The 16,368-nt window shown below is 36.5% G+C and overlaps 1 protein-coding gene across 1 annotated transcript in view; it reads left to right on the forward strand.

Moving 5' to 3' along the window:
* Positions 1-1,132: 1,132 nt before the first annotated feature.
* Positions 1,133-16,368, forward strand: part of LOC149558575 (casein kinase II subunit alpha-2) — a 147,852-nt gene continuing 132,616 nt past the window's right edge. The window contains exons 1-2 of the mRNA XM_089832745.1: positions 1,133-1,554; positions 2,228-2,357. Of these exons, the coding sequence (XP_089688871.1) occupies positions 1,469-1,554; positions 2,228-2,357 (216 nt within the window). The 5' untranslated portion in view covers positions 1,133-1,468. The remainder of the gene's footprint in view (positions 1,555-2,227; positions 2,358-16,368) is intronic.

The raw sequence follows: 16,368 nt of genomic DNA on the forward strand, positions 1-16,368 counted from the left end.
TTTTCTTGTGCCACTTGTCAATCATATACCAATTTTCATTTTTTATCAATTATTTTTTAAAACATATTTATTTATTTAGTAAGTAAATTGAATATATTAAAATAAAAAACAATCAAGAGACCACCCGCTTCTATAAATTACAGGGTTCAGACAGAGACCTCCCACTTTAAAACAATCCTAAAAAATATCTAGAGTACCAACTGAATTTTTTTACGAAGCCCCCCTCCATAGAACCACACCCTTGCCTGCTTCACAAAAATAAAGCCCAAACCCCTCCTATAGAACCCTTGCATAATTAGGCCGATAGACTATTTGTGGAAACTTTGTTCTCAGAAATTAAATTTTTGATAGAAAATTTGCAAGCTGACTGAGAAAGTTGTCAGTTTGGCTGAAAAATTGAAAATTCTTTCCATTAATTATTTAACAACCAATTTTTTTCTCCCTCCACTTTTAACTCTTGTTTTAATATTTATTAGTTGTTATCTCTACTTTTAACTATTGTTTTTATATTTCTATTTATTAGTTGTGATCTCCACATTAGCTCATGTTGTGATTTATTCATTTGACTTTTGATTTATAAAATTGATTTAGATTTTAGTATTTAAATTATTTAAATTTATTTTTTATATTAGTTTAGTTTTTTCTTTAAATATTATTTTTTAGTTTCTATAATTTATTTAGTCAATAAAATATTTGTTAGAGATGTCACTGTTTTTCATATTATTTTTTTGTATCTATTAATTTTTCCTAATAAATTTTTTGATAGTTTTTTTCAAATAATTATTTTTTGCATATTTGATAAATTGAATTTAATTGTAAAATCTTGAATTATTGAACACATTTCTTATACAATATTCAAATTTCTTAAATATTATAAATTTTATATTTTTATATTTTCATTTTAAAAAAACTCATATTTAATTATTTAATGTTCATTCTACATTTTTTTCTCTTAAATCTCATCTCCTATCGATACCTTCGTTGCATGTAAAAAAACATAAGACTCCTAGTTAAGAAGATCTACAACTATTCCTCATTAGACGTCAATTCCCTAGAATCTACACCCTATACCTTCGTTGCATGTAAAAAACATACGACTGCTAGTTAAGAAGATCTACAACTATTCCTCATTAGACGTCAATTCCCTAGGATCTACATCCTACAACTCGAGTCCAGGCAGCTCTAAGGAGATTTCACCAAGAAGTCAATTGATTTTCCAATCGCGGAAGAGAAAACACAAGCCCATATCATTCCGATGACACGCACGGTCACATGATCATCGAACCTTGGTGGTCACATCTTCGGCTCTCTGCATTTTCTCAAAGTCAAGCAAGATACATGATTAGCTTGATCCCCCCAAAAAACGTACAATTTAACTATCCGAAAAAAACACAAAAAAAGTAGTAGGTTCTTACTATGCAACAATCTGGCGCAAAGAATAGGTAAAGCGATCCGGAAGCCTGGTGTGATGTCCAAGGCCCGCGTCTACGCCGACGTCAACGTCCTCCGCCCCAAAGATTACTGGGATTATGAGGCCCTCACTGTTCAGTGGGGGTATGCACTTCTCTGCCTTTTCTCAAAATTTGGTTTCCAGGATTTTATTTAACTTATAATTCATTTTCACGGGCATTTTTCTTAATTTGTTTTTAATTATATTTTCATTGGCACAGTTTTGGATTTGAATTTCAGGGATGAGTGTTACAATGATCAAGATGCTTTTCTTTCCGTTTCCCCCAAATTCTTAATAAATGGCCGTTTCTTCCATTTGCATAGGGCTTTGGATGCATATTCAACGTGTACATGTCATGGATGTTCGTTGTTCAGTCGTTGGGATGGTTTTCTATAGTTTTTTTCAAAACACAATGCTTCGGGTTATCTCTAATGTGTGTAGTGTCTTTATTCAAGTGCACGCTCACATTGTATATCTCATGGTTTCTTGTTGCAGTGTTTTCGATGTTTAATTACTGTTTCGCCTCGAATTTTCTCTCTGAGCGTTTGTTTAATGCTTACATTGTTTTGGGGGATTTTGGGGAATTTTATGTCTAGTTGTTATGGATATTTATTAAAGTGATCAGGGCGATTATCTACTTATTTCTCATTTATTTTTTGTTTCTGGGTGTGTATTTAAGTTGTGCCAATTTTGAATGCTTTGGTTATTTAAACGGTATGAATTTTGAGGTTTTTGAAATTATATCCAATGTGTACATGTCATGGATTGTTGTTGCAGTGATCAGGATGATTACGAGGTGGTTCGCAAGGTGGGCAGAGGAAAATACAGCGAAGTCTTTGAGGGGATCAATACTGTAAACAATGAACGCTGCATTATTAAGATTTTGAAGCCTGTGAAGAAAAAGAAGGTGGGTGTTTTCTCTTGGATTTCCGTGGGTGTTTATGGAATTTCTATTTGCTATATTTGATAACATAAACATATTACACGCTTTGATGCCGGTCTAGCTTGCATGCTAAAGTTGAATTTTGCGTGTTGTGTGGCTGAAATTTTTGTTAACGGCGCAATTTTGTTTCTATATTGCTAGAAGTAAGTTGCCAAAGTTGCTTATATTCTATGTCAGTTTTGGGAGGAGGCGTCAAGAAAATATGCTTGAATAACTTGTGTTTGCTAATACTTATGAGACATTTTTGGGAATAGAGGTTCTGGGCAGCCTGCGGTTGCTTCTTCTTTTTGGCAAAATGATAAACCCTCATAATGACTGTTATCTTTAACTTGAATATAATTTGTCTTAGAAGCTATTTCAGAGAGGTATGGTTAGGCCTAATTTTTTTTTCTTTGGATCGATAAGAGGCCGAAGCCAAGGTTAATTATTATTATTTATTATGATTAATTATTTCAATTATTAATTAATCTTGAGTAGATTTGAACCCAAAACCTCCCAATTAAGAGGCTCACAATTTACCATTGTGTTGTAGGCTCTTGCCTGTATGGTTAGGCCTAACTAACACAGGAGGATGCTTAATTTTATTTGAACTGGGGTTGTTCTTATAATGGCTAATTGCTTTACCTTATAAGTTATAACTAGGTTTTGGTAGCATTATCACCCTCTTCCACGGTTTAAGAAGACAAGAAATAAACTGATATGAAATGTATAAATTAAAATATTTAAAGAAGGAAATTATATTGGCTACCAAAAAAGACAAAGGAACTGTAATAGCACGGATACATCTTAATATGGACTGGCTAAATATTTTCCAAAAAAATCTATAAGGTAATCGTACCCACCTAATTCCTCTAGATACTTCTTAATACATGTCAACTCATTTTTAGGATACTTGCTTAATTACATACGTAAAAAATCAATAATAAGAATTCATAATGATGGTGTGATTTTTAACATTGTTTACACAAATTGGAATTTAGGACCTATCAAAGTATATCATTCAGCCATATGATCTGATTTTCTCTTCATATCATCATCATAGTGCAACACATCAAGGGAGTCAGCCTTTTCTTTCTTGACATCATTATAGTCTTCCAGGCTCTTGAGCTATTCAAAAGTGAAATTGGTATTCTTGTTATTGTCATCAATATTGTAAATCTTATGTTTCATCTTGTTCTTGTGGTTTGTTAAGCATGTACGGACTGCCCTGCAAAAGACAATATAACATGTATGTGTTAAATTTTGAACCAGAAATAGCGATAAACAACAAGGCATAAAGAAATGCACAGAAAGGCACCAAAACTATCCTGGCAAAACCCTCCTACTTAGGGAGAAAAACCCAGCCACACTGAAATATCACTTTATTGAATAAAAATGGTAGTCTGAATACAATGCTCTCAAGCTAAAACAGGTATAGGTCCTTCTCTGATAAACACTCCACAGAACAACCCTGATGATCACCACTCAGAATGCATACCACAGTCACTGTTTACCTCTTTACAATAATACAGACTCAGAAATACTTCACTCAGAGACAGATAAATGTCTTCATAGTAAACTGATGATACACCACACAATACACATCTACAAAAGAAACTCACAATGAGCCACACACTGATTACCTACAGATCATTCACAGAAATCTGATCCAGATACATACAACAATGATCAAATAGCTCCTGCAATGATCATTCAAGAAAACTGACATACTGCTTACAGTATTCACAATTACATCAACACAGTAAGCTCCAGCTCTGATGCTTTCAATCAGCCCTCCAAAAAATCGTAACGCCATATTATTACTAGAGAGAAAACAAAGAGCCTGAGCTGCAGGAAGTCTTGTCAGTTACTAGGCGGCGACTCAACAACCACATGGATGCAAGATGGCAACTCTTTGAAAACCAGCAGTTATGCGAGACCCTTTGATTTTCAAATTCCATACAGAATAAAATCCTTCAATAGCCCTTTGATTTCCAAAATTCATGCAGGAACAAGATCTTTCAATAGCTATGCACGAACATGCGCTTAGATAACCAACATTCATGCAAGAATAAACTCCTCAACACCCAGCTGCTCCATATGCATATGGTCTTTCATCTGCTGATACTGAAGACTCGTCATAGTCTTCAAAAGGTGTGACTGTCATATAGAAGACCATTCAGTATTATAGACTCTTTGCTGTCTCAGTAAGCCCAATCATAAGAGAGGATTAGTTAATTAATGCAGCAGAGTATATGTTGACTCGCGAAGTTGCCTGCGGGAGTGGCAGCAGCCTCTATGGGAAGCCTGACAAGTGGGGGGACAATTATTTTGCGCCTCATCAAGTGACCTCTGAGATTCTAGAAGCTGACTCTTTGTGGAGTAAAAGGGGGAGAAAAGGGGACAAATAGGTTATGGCGAAAAACCAAGGCAATAGGCCGAACTTCTGACCAAGCGCACACAAGCTACCTCAGTACAAGGTATAAAGGCACAAAATAGATCCCTCCGGCCTGAGAATAATTATTGACCTCCAAATGACAAAACTCTTAAACATAGAACATGACATACGAGAATAACCATTATTAGAAAAGCCAATTGCATAGTCTAATCAACAACTATCTATACGAGCGCATTAAAGTTTGAGTTTGCATAGAAGACATTCATAAAGGCAATGATATTTACAACAGAAGCCCAAGGGCCTTAGGCACAATTGATTATATTGCTAAACCACAAAACTTGATTACAATCGTAAGACATTTACACAGAGGAATCCCCTCGATTACAATAATTGTTCCCAGCATGGAATTTTCCCTGGACTCCCTTTATAATGACTTTCCCTCCCCATTTTAAAGGCGTATATGTAGCATGCCCTTAGTGATCATAGGCGGCGCGAAATTCTTTACCCGCTTTGTCCTGCACTTGTCAAGTCACAATCATCCCATTCTTCTCGTTTAATCGCTGTACATTTGTTGAAGTACTCTTTGCTCGAGGTGGTAGTACATCACGTGGTCAATAATTTCCTTGCTGTTCCCTTGCAGAAGGTGGCAAGCATTTTGAATCCAGAGGTATGTGAAGATTGAGGGAACAAACATCCCTATCTGCAACTGTTTTCGTGTGCTGAGACATGTCTCAGGGCCAAGTCCATGCGAAGACCACCCGTTGATGCCTTGTGTGAACAAGTCGGGGCTCACGATGTGCAGAGAGAGGCAGACAATATGGACATGTGTCGCCTTTGTGGGTTTCCCACAGAACTGTGGGAGTGTTGCTTCCGCAGGAGCGGATTGTTGTGATAAGTGGCATTTTTAGCTACTGTCCCCTCCACTGCTGTTGCTCGTAGATGAAGCAGGTTGCCGTGAACTTTGTTTCATGACACTGTGAAATCTTACTAAACAATATACATAACAAATATCTCAAACATGATAATGATGCAATCACAGGTATACATATAGCTCCTACAACTACCAACCTTCAACACATCACAACATAATGATTTAGTGGGAAGCCCTTTTAAGAGAAAACTCCACACTCCAAAAGCTGCCCAATATATTATTAGAAATCAATATACTTACAAAGAAGGCATCTCTTTTGAGTATTACCAACTTGAGACCCAAAGGTAACTGAATAGCTATAAGACTCTTACACAGACCCTCCATCTCATGCACCTAATATATAGGAGATACAATACATGAAAGCATCGAATAGTATTCCTAAATCATTGATCTAAAAACCACTTGTAAAGCAGTGCCCATCTTATCTTCAGTTAAAGATACCACACGAAGTGTCAAAAACACATCAATGCATATAACTCCCTTTTATAGCTCCGTTATGTGTTCAACACGTTTTTACATTTCCTATTTTATAAGAGCCAACTTTCAGAGGCTGTAACTTTGAATTGGGTGCTTGGTTGATGAATAGTTTAAAGTGCTTGAAAGCTTGCTACGTGCTCTATCACCTTGAAACCCTCTATGCTGGATATATGCATTTTCAAGCTGTTTTAGAGCCTCTAAAGCCTCAAAGACGATCTTGCAACAAAGATTTATTGATATGCTTATCTACCCCATTTGAAGCTTTTGGGAAAGTTTAAGGAAAATTTTGCCCAAATGAAAACTTACTATAAATAGTATTTGTATGTAAATACAAGGTTGAGACATTTTCCTAACAATCTCCCACTTGTGAAAGACTTTTCAAGAGCAAAGGGAGTATTTACACCATAGCTCAATTGCTAGGGGCCATAAGGCCCATAGACTCTAAACACCATTTGAACTTTTGTGCTCACAACCTTACTTAATGAGCTTCAACATTCACCAAAGTCTCTACCTTGCTAACTTCACCCTTACATCCTTGGCCGTATCTTTGACAAATGATACTAAACATTAATGCTTGCTCCTAGCTTGGAAGCTGTAATATCCTTGGACATTAACATAAATATTATCTTATAAAAATTATTGTCTAATCAATATCTAATATTTAATTCAATAATAATTTTATAAATACCATAAGCGGTAATAACTAATAATAATTAATTCTTAGTATTAGTAAATATAATCACTAGTAATTGTGATTTAATATTAATGTAATATAGATATAGTAAACATTACACTACTCAACATAATATTAAATAATAATAATATTAAATCATAAATAAATAAATAATAAATATATGAGAAAAAGGCTAAGAGCGAAGCAATTGAACATGTGAACCTTGTTTTCCTTAATGGCTATTAACATACACAATGATACTTCCCAAGATAGGGTAGGGTTCAACATACCAAAATACTTGAGGGATATGGACTTGGACCCGTAAACTTTGGGAGAATCCATTGCAAAGTTGGTATCATAAAGATCAAGATGCTCATGATTACAATGAGTAGAGTAGCATGAAATAGTGAAATGAAATAATGTATCATGGCCATATCAAAGTGAGTACAATCTACAAAATGTCAATGATGAGAATGTAAGGGTGGGAGCTCTCTAATCATTCCCTAAAACAAAGCCCTCATCACTAGAACTACTAGACTCCTCACGGGTAATATAATATTAAAAAAACTAAAAAAATTGACTTTTCAACATGGGCATTGGACACATCCTGTGCGACCCCTAGAAGCAACTTGTGTGTGCCCACCCACACACCCACGCACTCGAGACACATCTATCGGGTGTGTCGAAACGGTGTGATGTTGCTTTGGTGGCGGTGTGCGAGCGCGCAACATAGCCGCACCCAGTGTGCGCACCCGAGTAGTACAGGAACAAATTGAGAGAAATGAATTTGAGATATTGTATCATACAAATAGGATTTTGGCAAATTCGACTGGCAACAAGATCGCCCAATATCATATCTAAAAAATAGGTAAAAAACTTGTCTCAAGTTACCAAATAATGAGGAAACATGCAATTGCTTGAGTACAAGCAATTTTAGGGGGGGTTGGACTGTAATATCTTTGCATATTAATAAAAATATTATTTTATTCAATTACTGTCTAATTAGTAGCTAATATTAAGTTCAATAATAATTTTATAAATACCATAAGCGGTAATAACTAATAATAATTAATTCTTAATACTAATAAATATAATCACCAGTAATTATGATTTAATATTAATGTAGCATAGATACAGTGATCATTAATAATTATAATACTCAAAATTAAATAATAATAATATTAAATCATAGATAAATAATAATCTTGGATTCTTCACTACATAGGTTGCACTCTGATTATTGTGATAAACTATCATTGTTCCTTTATTTCATTATCTAAACACAGTCTTGTTGATGTGAATTTTATGCCACTACAACATGTAGAGTCAAACATTTAGTATTTCAAATGAAATAACGAATTTCAATTCTCTCTTGAATAAGGATGCTCATATGCTAAACCATGCATGTGGATTGTGTGTTCAAATGAGACAACCCCAAGGTTCACCCTTCATCCTTAATCATATTTGATCTCTAACAAATGATACTGAACTGTTGGTATCTCTAACTATTGTTGTCTGTTAGTGTCAAACACTTAGTCATATACTAGGCAGAGTCAGATGGTAATCACTGCGACCGAGCTACTCTATATAGGCCAAGTCGTATAAATACTTATAAATAAACATGTATATGCCGAGCTCTTTGGAGCCAAGCAAGTCTTTGGTTGTCGAGTATTTTTAGTATTAGACGAGCCTAATGATTGCCGAGTAGTTCGAACATGTTGAAGTCGAGTTACACAGAAAGTGCCGAGCACAATAGATATTGAGCAACAACAACGTGTATGATGGATGTTGAGTATTAGAGATAGTAAGTACCGAGCAACGCAGAATTGACATTCAAGTCAGGAATGATGCAAACTTTGAGGTAAACCATTCAGGCTGACACGGACAAGACATTTAATATTTGTAGAGGTTGTTATAGAGATTGTTACGCGTTTTATGACATGGATCATAGATCCCTATGAGCAATGTTCAACCAATCAGATGAAGAGGCGAAAAGGGAAGCATCTAGAAAACTCTTTAAGAAATCTTTAAATAGAGCAGACCAAACCCTATTCGAGATAGGATATGGTGTGGTGAGAAGAAGCGAAGCTATTCATGCGATCACAGAGCAGATCAAGTGTGATAGTGTGAACATTGCAGAGGAGGCAAAAAGAGTTATTGCAAAACAGAGGAAGCAACCTTATCAAGCAGTCAAGGACAATACAGCTATATCGGATTAGAGATCAGATCAGATTGAAGAGAGGAGATCCAAAACCCGCTTTTTAGAGCAGACTAAGGGTCAGGTACTGAATCAGTTTTAACAGATTGAGTCAGGGATAATCTCTTAATAGAGTTTGCTTAATAGATCTTTTTAAATCTCTTGACCGAGTCCTTACTTTGTTGTAAGTGTAAAATCCTCTCACAGGGTAAGACCTAACAGTCTTAACAACCTTTAACAGGGCAGACCCCTCACAGGATAAATCATCAGAAGTGGTCAAACATTGTTACCCTAATAGGTTAGCTTTAGTACTGCAGTAGTGAAGATTTGTGGGTGTCATCCCCACCCTAGTTTTACCGTCACCTTGGAGGGTTTGCGGGTAACCAAATCTTTGTGTTATGAGCTTAAATTACATGCATGTCATTGATATATTAGATCTACCTACTATAGTTTGATTTTACAAGTTATGTTATGCATGCATTAGATATGAGATGATAAATATGGTGAATGCACTAAAGTATTGTTAAAAATGAAAAAGTGTTACAAATCCTAATTCACCCCCCCTTGTCAGTATCTTAGTTTCCCAATTAAGACTTCCAACAATTGGTATTAGAACACAATTCTCTTGAAAGAGTGTAATAGCTTGGGAGTTCAGATCTTGGAGATGGAGGCTTATAAATTGGGAAAAGTTATTGACAATTAGGTGATTGACATCCAACTCATACTGCAACAACTTGAAACAACAAGACATGAACTAAAGAAATCCCTGAAAAGGAGGAAGGAGTTGGCCATTCAACAGAATGAGTTGAATTATGAAGAAGTTTCGGTCTTCTGGCCATAGGTTTCGGTCCAATAAGCCTCGGGAATTCCCTCGAGTATTCTTCGTGGTCCAAAGTTTCTACTCTCGCTTCTTGGCTTCTTACCCACAAAGGCTTTGCCATTTGACCTATTTTCATTAGCTCATCCATGGCTGCTACTGCTAGCTCTGTAACTTTAGATCTTTCAATGCTCAATAGTACCATGGACTGATTCCTTATTAGTTCATTGATGGAAGGAAATGAAGGCGAATGCAATCCACCCGAATCATTTGAAACCCCGCCAAGCCATTCAACAAAATGAGTTGAATTATGAAGAAGTTGATACTCAAGGACTATTTGGAATTGGAAATTTAAGTGAGAGTGATGCAACAGTTGTAGATCTACTAGAAAAGAACAATATTCTGAATGAAGAAGTTAGAGGACTAAAAAGAGGACATGAGATCCAGTTAGTAAGGCTATGTGAAGTAACCAAACAAAAGAAGAAAGCTGAAGAAGACAAGGTTATCGTTGAAGAAGGCAAAAGGCAAATGTCAATTAGACTTGAAGAAAGCACATTTGATGCGCAAAAGCTTACAAATACTCAATTAGACATGATAAATCGACTGATGCTTGCAAATCAAGAGTTGAACAAAAAGGTTACATAAATAGCAAATCTAAGATCACAGAATGACTCATTGAGGAATGAACTGAAGACTGAGAAAGAACTTGTGGAAAATTGAACAAGCCTAATGAAGTAATGAAATACTTTGAAGAACTTATGAGATCACCTAAGTCATCTTGCAACACTTCTGGATTTGGGCATGCAAAGCAACATTCATCTACCGAGCAAGGAGAATGATCCAAGAGTGGAGAACTGAGAAATGCAAAGACAAAAGGCAAGCCTACATGTTATCATTGTGGAAAATTTGGTCATACTGCAAACATTTGCAAAAGCAAAAATGGTATGCAGAACCCTAAACCTGAGTTTATTGATTATTGTTTTTACTGCAAGAAGCAAGGACATCAAATACATGAATGTAGATCAAGGATGAACAACATACCTGCTAGACCTAGATTTGAAGGTTATTGCTATAATTGTCAAAAGTTTTGCCACGAAGCACATTGAGTGCAAATCACAGACAATGCCTTGGATGAACCAATCAAAGGCTAAATTACGCACCTAACAATGTATGTTCCAAATGTCACAAGTTTGGACATTCAAGCAAACATTGTAGGACCCAAGTACTAGCATCAAATCATAATCACACAAAGGGTAAAGGGAAAGTGGATGTTGAACAAACAAGGAAGGAGATGAACCTAACTTGGAAGAAACTAGAAGATGGAAACAGTGGAGCAAATGGAGTTGAGATAACCCAATCTAATGGAGGAGGTGGTTATATCATCTCAAACTAATCAAGAAAGATATGTAAGGAATCACGTATTTAAAGGATATATCTTACATTAGTTCCAAACATAAGATGAGCTAAAGTTCATATCTGCATAAGTAAATATGCACAAGAACAAACAAGTGCAAAAAGAACTATTTATACAGTCAGTGCCAAACATCAGTAAAATTGTCTATATTGACCGAACATTTCAATATGGACCAAGTACTTTATATGCCAAATTGGTGTATAGGTTGAGTTAGATGAAATAGCTCGAAGATATATAATGGAAACCGAGTTCAAAAGGCACAATATCAACCGAGACAGCTATCTTCCACCAACCAGATTACACAACATTAATGAAGACCCTAATTTGAGCAAAAGAGAGTATATAGTGGAAAATTGAAAACATTTGTTGCACCTTGCATATAGAATTCGAGAGCATAAAGTGATTTGAGTGTTTTGCGAAAGAGATCTTAAGGCGATTAAGAGCAAATTTGAGACAAAAGTTTGATCAAGCGAAGATTTGAGTAGTGCCGAGTTGTTCAAAAGAAAGAAGTTTTCAAACCCTAGCAAAGAAAGATGACAGCTTCATCATCAATAGGAAAAAGCCAAGGAATAGAGATAGGCAATATTCAACTGGTGAAGAGTGACACTTGTCCTCCATCTAAATTTCGTGCTATTCCTAAGATTGCAATGTAGGGCGACTCAATGGGTGCGTTATCCTCAATACCACCTAAAGTTATTATAATCCATGATGTATGAAGTTACATGTGTAAGATTGGAGAAGTTGGTGACAATGAGATTTGAGAGGCATATGAAAAATTGTGTAACGAAGGAGTTTTGAAGGACGAATTCAACATTGTTGAGAGAAAAGGATTAACTCGTGCCCTAGATTTTCTGAGGAACTTCGAAATAGAATGGATTAGGGTAGTGCTAAGCAGGATTCATGACATGAAACTATGGCTAGACAATGGACCTACAAAGAGTGCGATGAAGATAATTCACAAGGTCATGAGGTATCCGACCTTAGACAAGAAGAAGACTATGTGGTGTCTGAGCTGTGAGTAAATTGAGGCAAACACAAAGGCCGAGTTGAATGGATGAGGGTTGTCCATCTCTAACATCTGTGATCCATTAATTGAATTTGCAGTGAGTAATTTCTCATAAATTCTATCAATCGAGCAAATTGAACAGTGTACCATGAATGTAGTCATCTAGGCGTGGAAGATCGTTGTGAAAGATCATGAATAGATCTTGCCGAGTTGCAGAAATTTCAATTAGCAGAATACTTGATATCCATCAGGAAGGCAAAGAATTCTATATGTAAGTTTGGATCACTTATTATGTGCATTTTATTTTATGTTCAGAAATATTTTCCTGGTATTGACAATAATGTTTGGGAGCAAGGCAAGCCAGTGACAAGGCAAATCAGTGGATACATAACTTATTTAGGAGAAAATTTTGAAAGTGTCATGGACACATATTTTGAAGAATTCAAACAGAGAATGAAGATGAGGATGAGAATATTAGAGGAATTGGTAATGAAATACTATAATAATGTATGTTTTTTTGGTGGACATAGATAACACATTTGTGATGGTGAGGAAGGCATGGCTAAAAGCATTTGATTATGAAATTGATAGTGAAATTATGAGTGCAAATATTGTTGAACTACTAAAAGAGGAGATTGATGCTGAAGCATAAACTTTTGGAAAGTATGAAGAAGCTAAGGCAAGAATCACTATTGATATCAAAATAGCTTCTAAGGAGAAGAAAAGAAAGAAGATGATTGAAGACCTAGAGGAAAAACTAGGCACACAAGGCAAAGGCAAAGAACCTTTGCAGCTCACACAAGGCCTTGAAGAAGACGAAGAGAAAGACAGTGGTGATGAGGAAGAGGAAGAAGCAGAATGAGATCAGGGTAAAGCCCTAGTTGTTGCTACACCACCCTCCAAGAAGGCTAAATTTATTAAGCCTAAAGCAAAGGAAGTTGTAAAAAAGACAGTGGTGGTGCACCTCTCTCCTCCACCACCGACCAAGGACCAGGGCAACAGTAGCACCAGTTGAGCCATCTGCAAAGAAAGGAGTAGTAAAGATTACTAAACCTAGCAGTTCTAGTGCAAAGAGGAAGACATCACAAGCCCCTATGAGCCAGCCAAAGAGGAGAAGATTGGTCAAGAAGAAAGAAGTTGAAGAAGAGGATGCAGAGAGAACAAAATCAGAGGAATTGACCATAGTACCTAGAAGAGCAACGACCATTGATGAGGTATGTGCTGACCTCTGAAGCTTTGCAGGCTTATCCGGCTTTAGATTTGTAAAATAGGATACATTGGATACTGTTGATGGAATGAAAGTTAAGGAGGCCATGATAGATATGATGGCAAATAATAAATTGTCTCCTAATGAAGTAGAGAAGAAGATTCCTATTGATTTCTACAATAGATTAGACAAAAGATGGCAACAAGCATCAACGATAGAGAAAGACATTAGAGAAGGCACATTAGCCAAGGTTATGCCCAATTTATCAAAGGAGCAGAAGGCAACATTTTTGGAGAAGTATAGGAATTGTTTTGTTCCTAAGTTCAAATTTTTATGATTTTACAAAATAAGATTGAAGCTGTAGTTCAACAAAATGAGTTGCTATGGAAGAGCATTTTTGTTTTGTCCACTAAAGGAGTGGAATTAGAGAAGAAACTGAGACAGTAACAATTCAAGATGACCGAATTGATGAAGTGAGTTTAGATGTGCTGAGTCCGCAAGGCAGTGTTTCACCTATTCATGCCGTCACCCCTAACACTTCAGTTGTCGGGCAAAATAAGTCTTTAGATTCAGATAAAGATAAGCAAGAGGCAGAGGAATTAAATAAAGATACAAGTTTAGACATTTCTAACAAAGTTCAAGAAGGACCAAATGTGCCAGGAACTCAAATTGAGGAAAATAAGGAGGAAAATAAAGTTGTACCGAGTGCTATTATTGTTGTCTCAAGAATTGATATTCAAGCTAGACTGAGTGGTGACACCCCCTCACCTACTCCAAAAGCAGTGCCGAGCAGCAACACTCCCTCACCGAATAAAGGCAAAGCAATAATCTTTTAGTTGCTGATGGTTTGATTGGAGTTGTAGAATCTGTTGATGTCAGTTTTGTATCACTACATAACATATAGCAATTGAATACTTGATATGAAATATCAAACACTCAATCCCTCTCTTGAAAAGTAAATCCTCATGAAGAACATGAGAAAAACTCCAAGGTTCCTTACACCTGTGAATACTAACTCAGTTATATTAATGTGATTTGTTGGTTAATTACGTAGGCGGGCTTACATTACTCATTCAAGGATGTTGGACTTTGCTGTGATGATGATGAAATCTAGCTTTGCAATGTATTCTAGCACCAAATAATGTTGATGGTGATGATGGAGATTACGTCCACCAATAATGCCCTGATTTTCTAACTTGTCTTGAATGAACTCCAACTACTGAACTACTTGCTGCTTTACTTGTACTCCTATGAATGGAAAGATTAGCAAATGGACGAGGATCAAATCTGATGAAAGCTTACCAGCGGTGCTACCTTCATAGATGCAATGATTCAAGGGAAGAAAAAGACTAGATTACCATGCAAGACTTCCTAACAAGCCGCTAGGATGCTAGTGGCCTTGTTTATGGATCCCTATCAAACATCCACTAATATCACCATACAACCATCCATCTATTCTTACTCTTGCTTAACAACTTTCTTGAAATAAAATCTACTTTAACAACTTCAATGGAAATTTAACTCTATTGGAAGTAGAAAGAGAAACCATGCAATAACACTAAGTGTTCTTATCACTATGCAAGTCACAACAATGATAAGAGAAGCAATTCTGGTATTATCTTAAGCAACAATTTTCTTAGACCCTTGGAAGTAGAAACCATGCAATAACACCAAGTGTTTTTAATCACCATGCAAGACACAACAATGATAAGAGAAGCAATTTTTGTCTTATCTTAAGCAACAATTTTCTTGAACACTTTACAAATGAGAGCAAATGGCCTTATATAGAGGCCAAAATTACAACCAACAGTAGAGATTAAGAGGCAAACTAAACAATCCAAATCAAATCCCAAAAACCCTAATTAGGGTTGCCACCCCATCAGCCAATGAGAAGATGCCACCTCATTAATGGACCAATGAAAAAAAAGAAAAAGTGGCACCAATTAGAAGACACCAAAATGTTAGCCAATCAGAATTAGACACCTACCATTTTCTTTCATCTTCTTAGCCAAGGCAATGAACTTGGCTAGCTTATCGTTGACTTCTTTCATGGGAGGGCAAGGCGTGTGCTTCATCTTGAGCTCAATTGAATTCATCATGTTGTTTGCTGCTTGCAGTGTCTTCTCATGATCCTTCTCATATTCTTTCGCATATTTGATAAAGGCATTGAGGGAGACAAGGGTGCCCAAATGCTTCTTCTTGATGGCAACCTTCTCCAACTCATCTAATCTCGATCCGAACTCTGCCTCGTTGACGCTCTCCTCTTTGATATCTTCAAAATCAAGTGCAACCCCAACATTGCCCAACATGGTTGAAATGGAAGTGTCAACGCTTGGGCTATGCTGTGCAATCTCATTTCGTATCTCTTCAAGTATCCTAAAATCTGATGATCATGGCGACATACCAAGACTCCATCGTACTCATTCCTCCTTCATCCACCAACTTGATTCTTTCCAAATATCTCTCCGGTAGCCCAATAAATGCTCGTAGCCTGGGAATGGCTAAGTCCTTGATTGGAAGGAAATCCTTCCACTCCTCTTCAAATGTTCTGAATTTGTCTCTAATAGCCACCAATGACCTGAATGTTGAGATAACGAAAGGCAAGAAATTTCGCCCATCTTGAATTATATCATTGATCCAATCCTTGATTTCATGTAGCTGAGCCGATATCTCTTCTATGTTGCTCTTGCTGTCTTGCGGAAGGGCTACCTGATGCAACTGTTGGATAGGCTGGCGATCTCCTCCAAGTTTACAATTCTCTTGTTTGCCTTCCTTAACCTTTCTTTAATTGAAACCATGCCTTCTTGGATCTCCTCACACTCCATGTTATCTGTGACTCTTCCCAAGTTATGCTCTACTATCTCATACTCCTGGGC

The sequence above is a fragment of the Cupressus sempervirens genome, chromosome 5 (genome assembly GCF_028749045.1).
Source record: "Cupressus sempervirens isolate cs-2001-9-10 chromosome 5, ASM2874904v1, whole genome shotgun sequence".
Taxonomy (NCBI): Eukaryota; Viridiplantae; Streptophyta; class Pinopsida; order Cupressales; family Cupressaceae; genus Cupressus; species Cupressus sempervirens.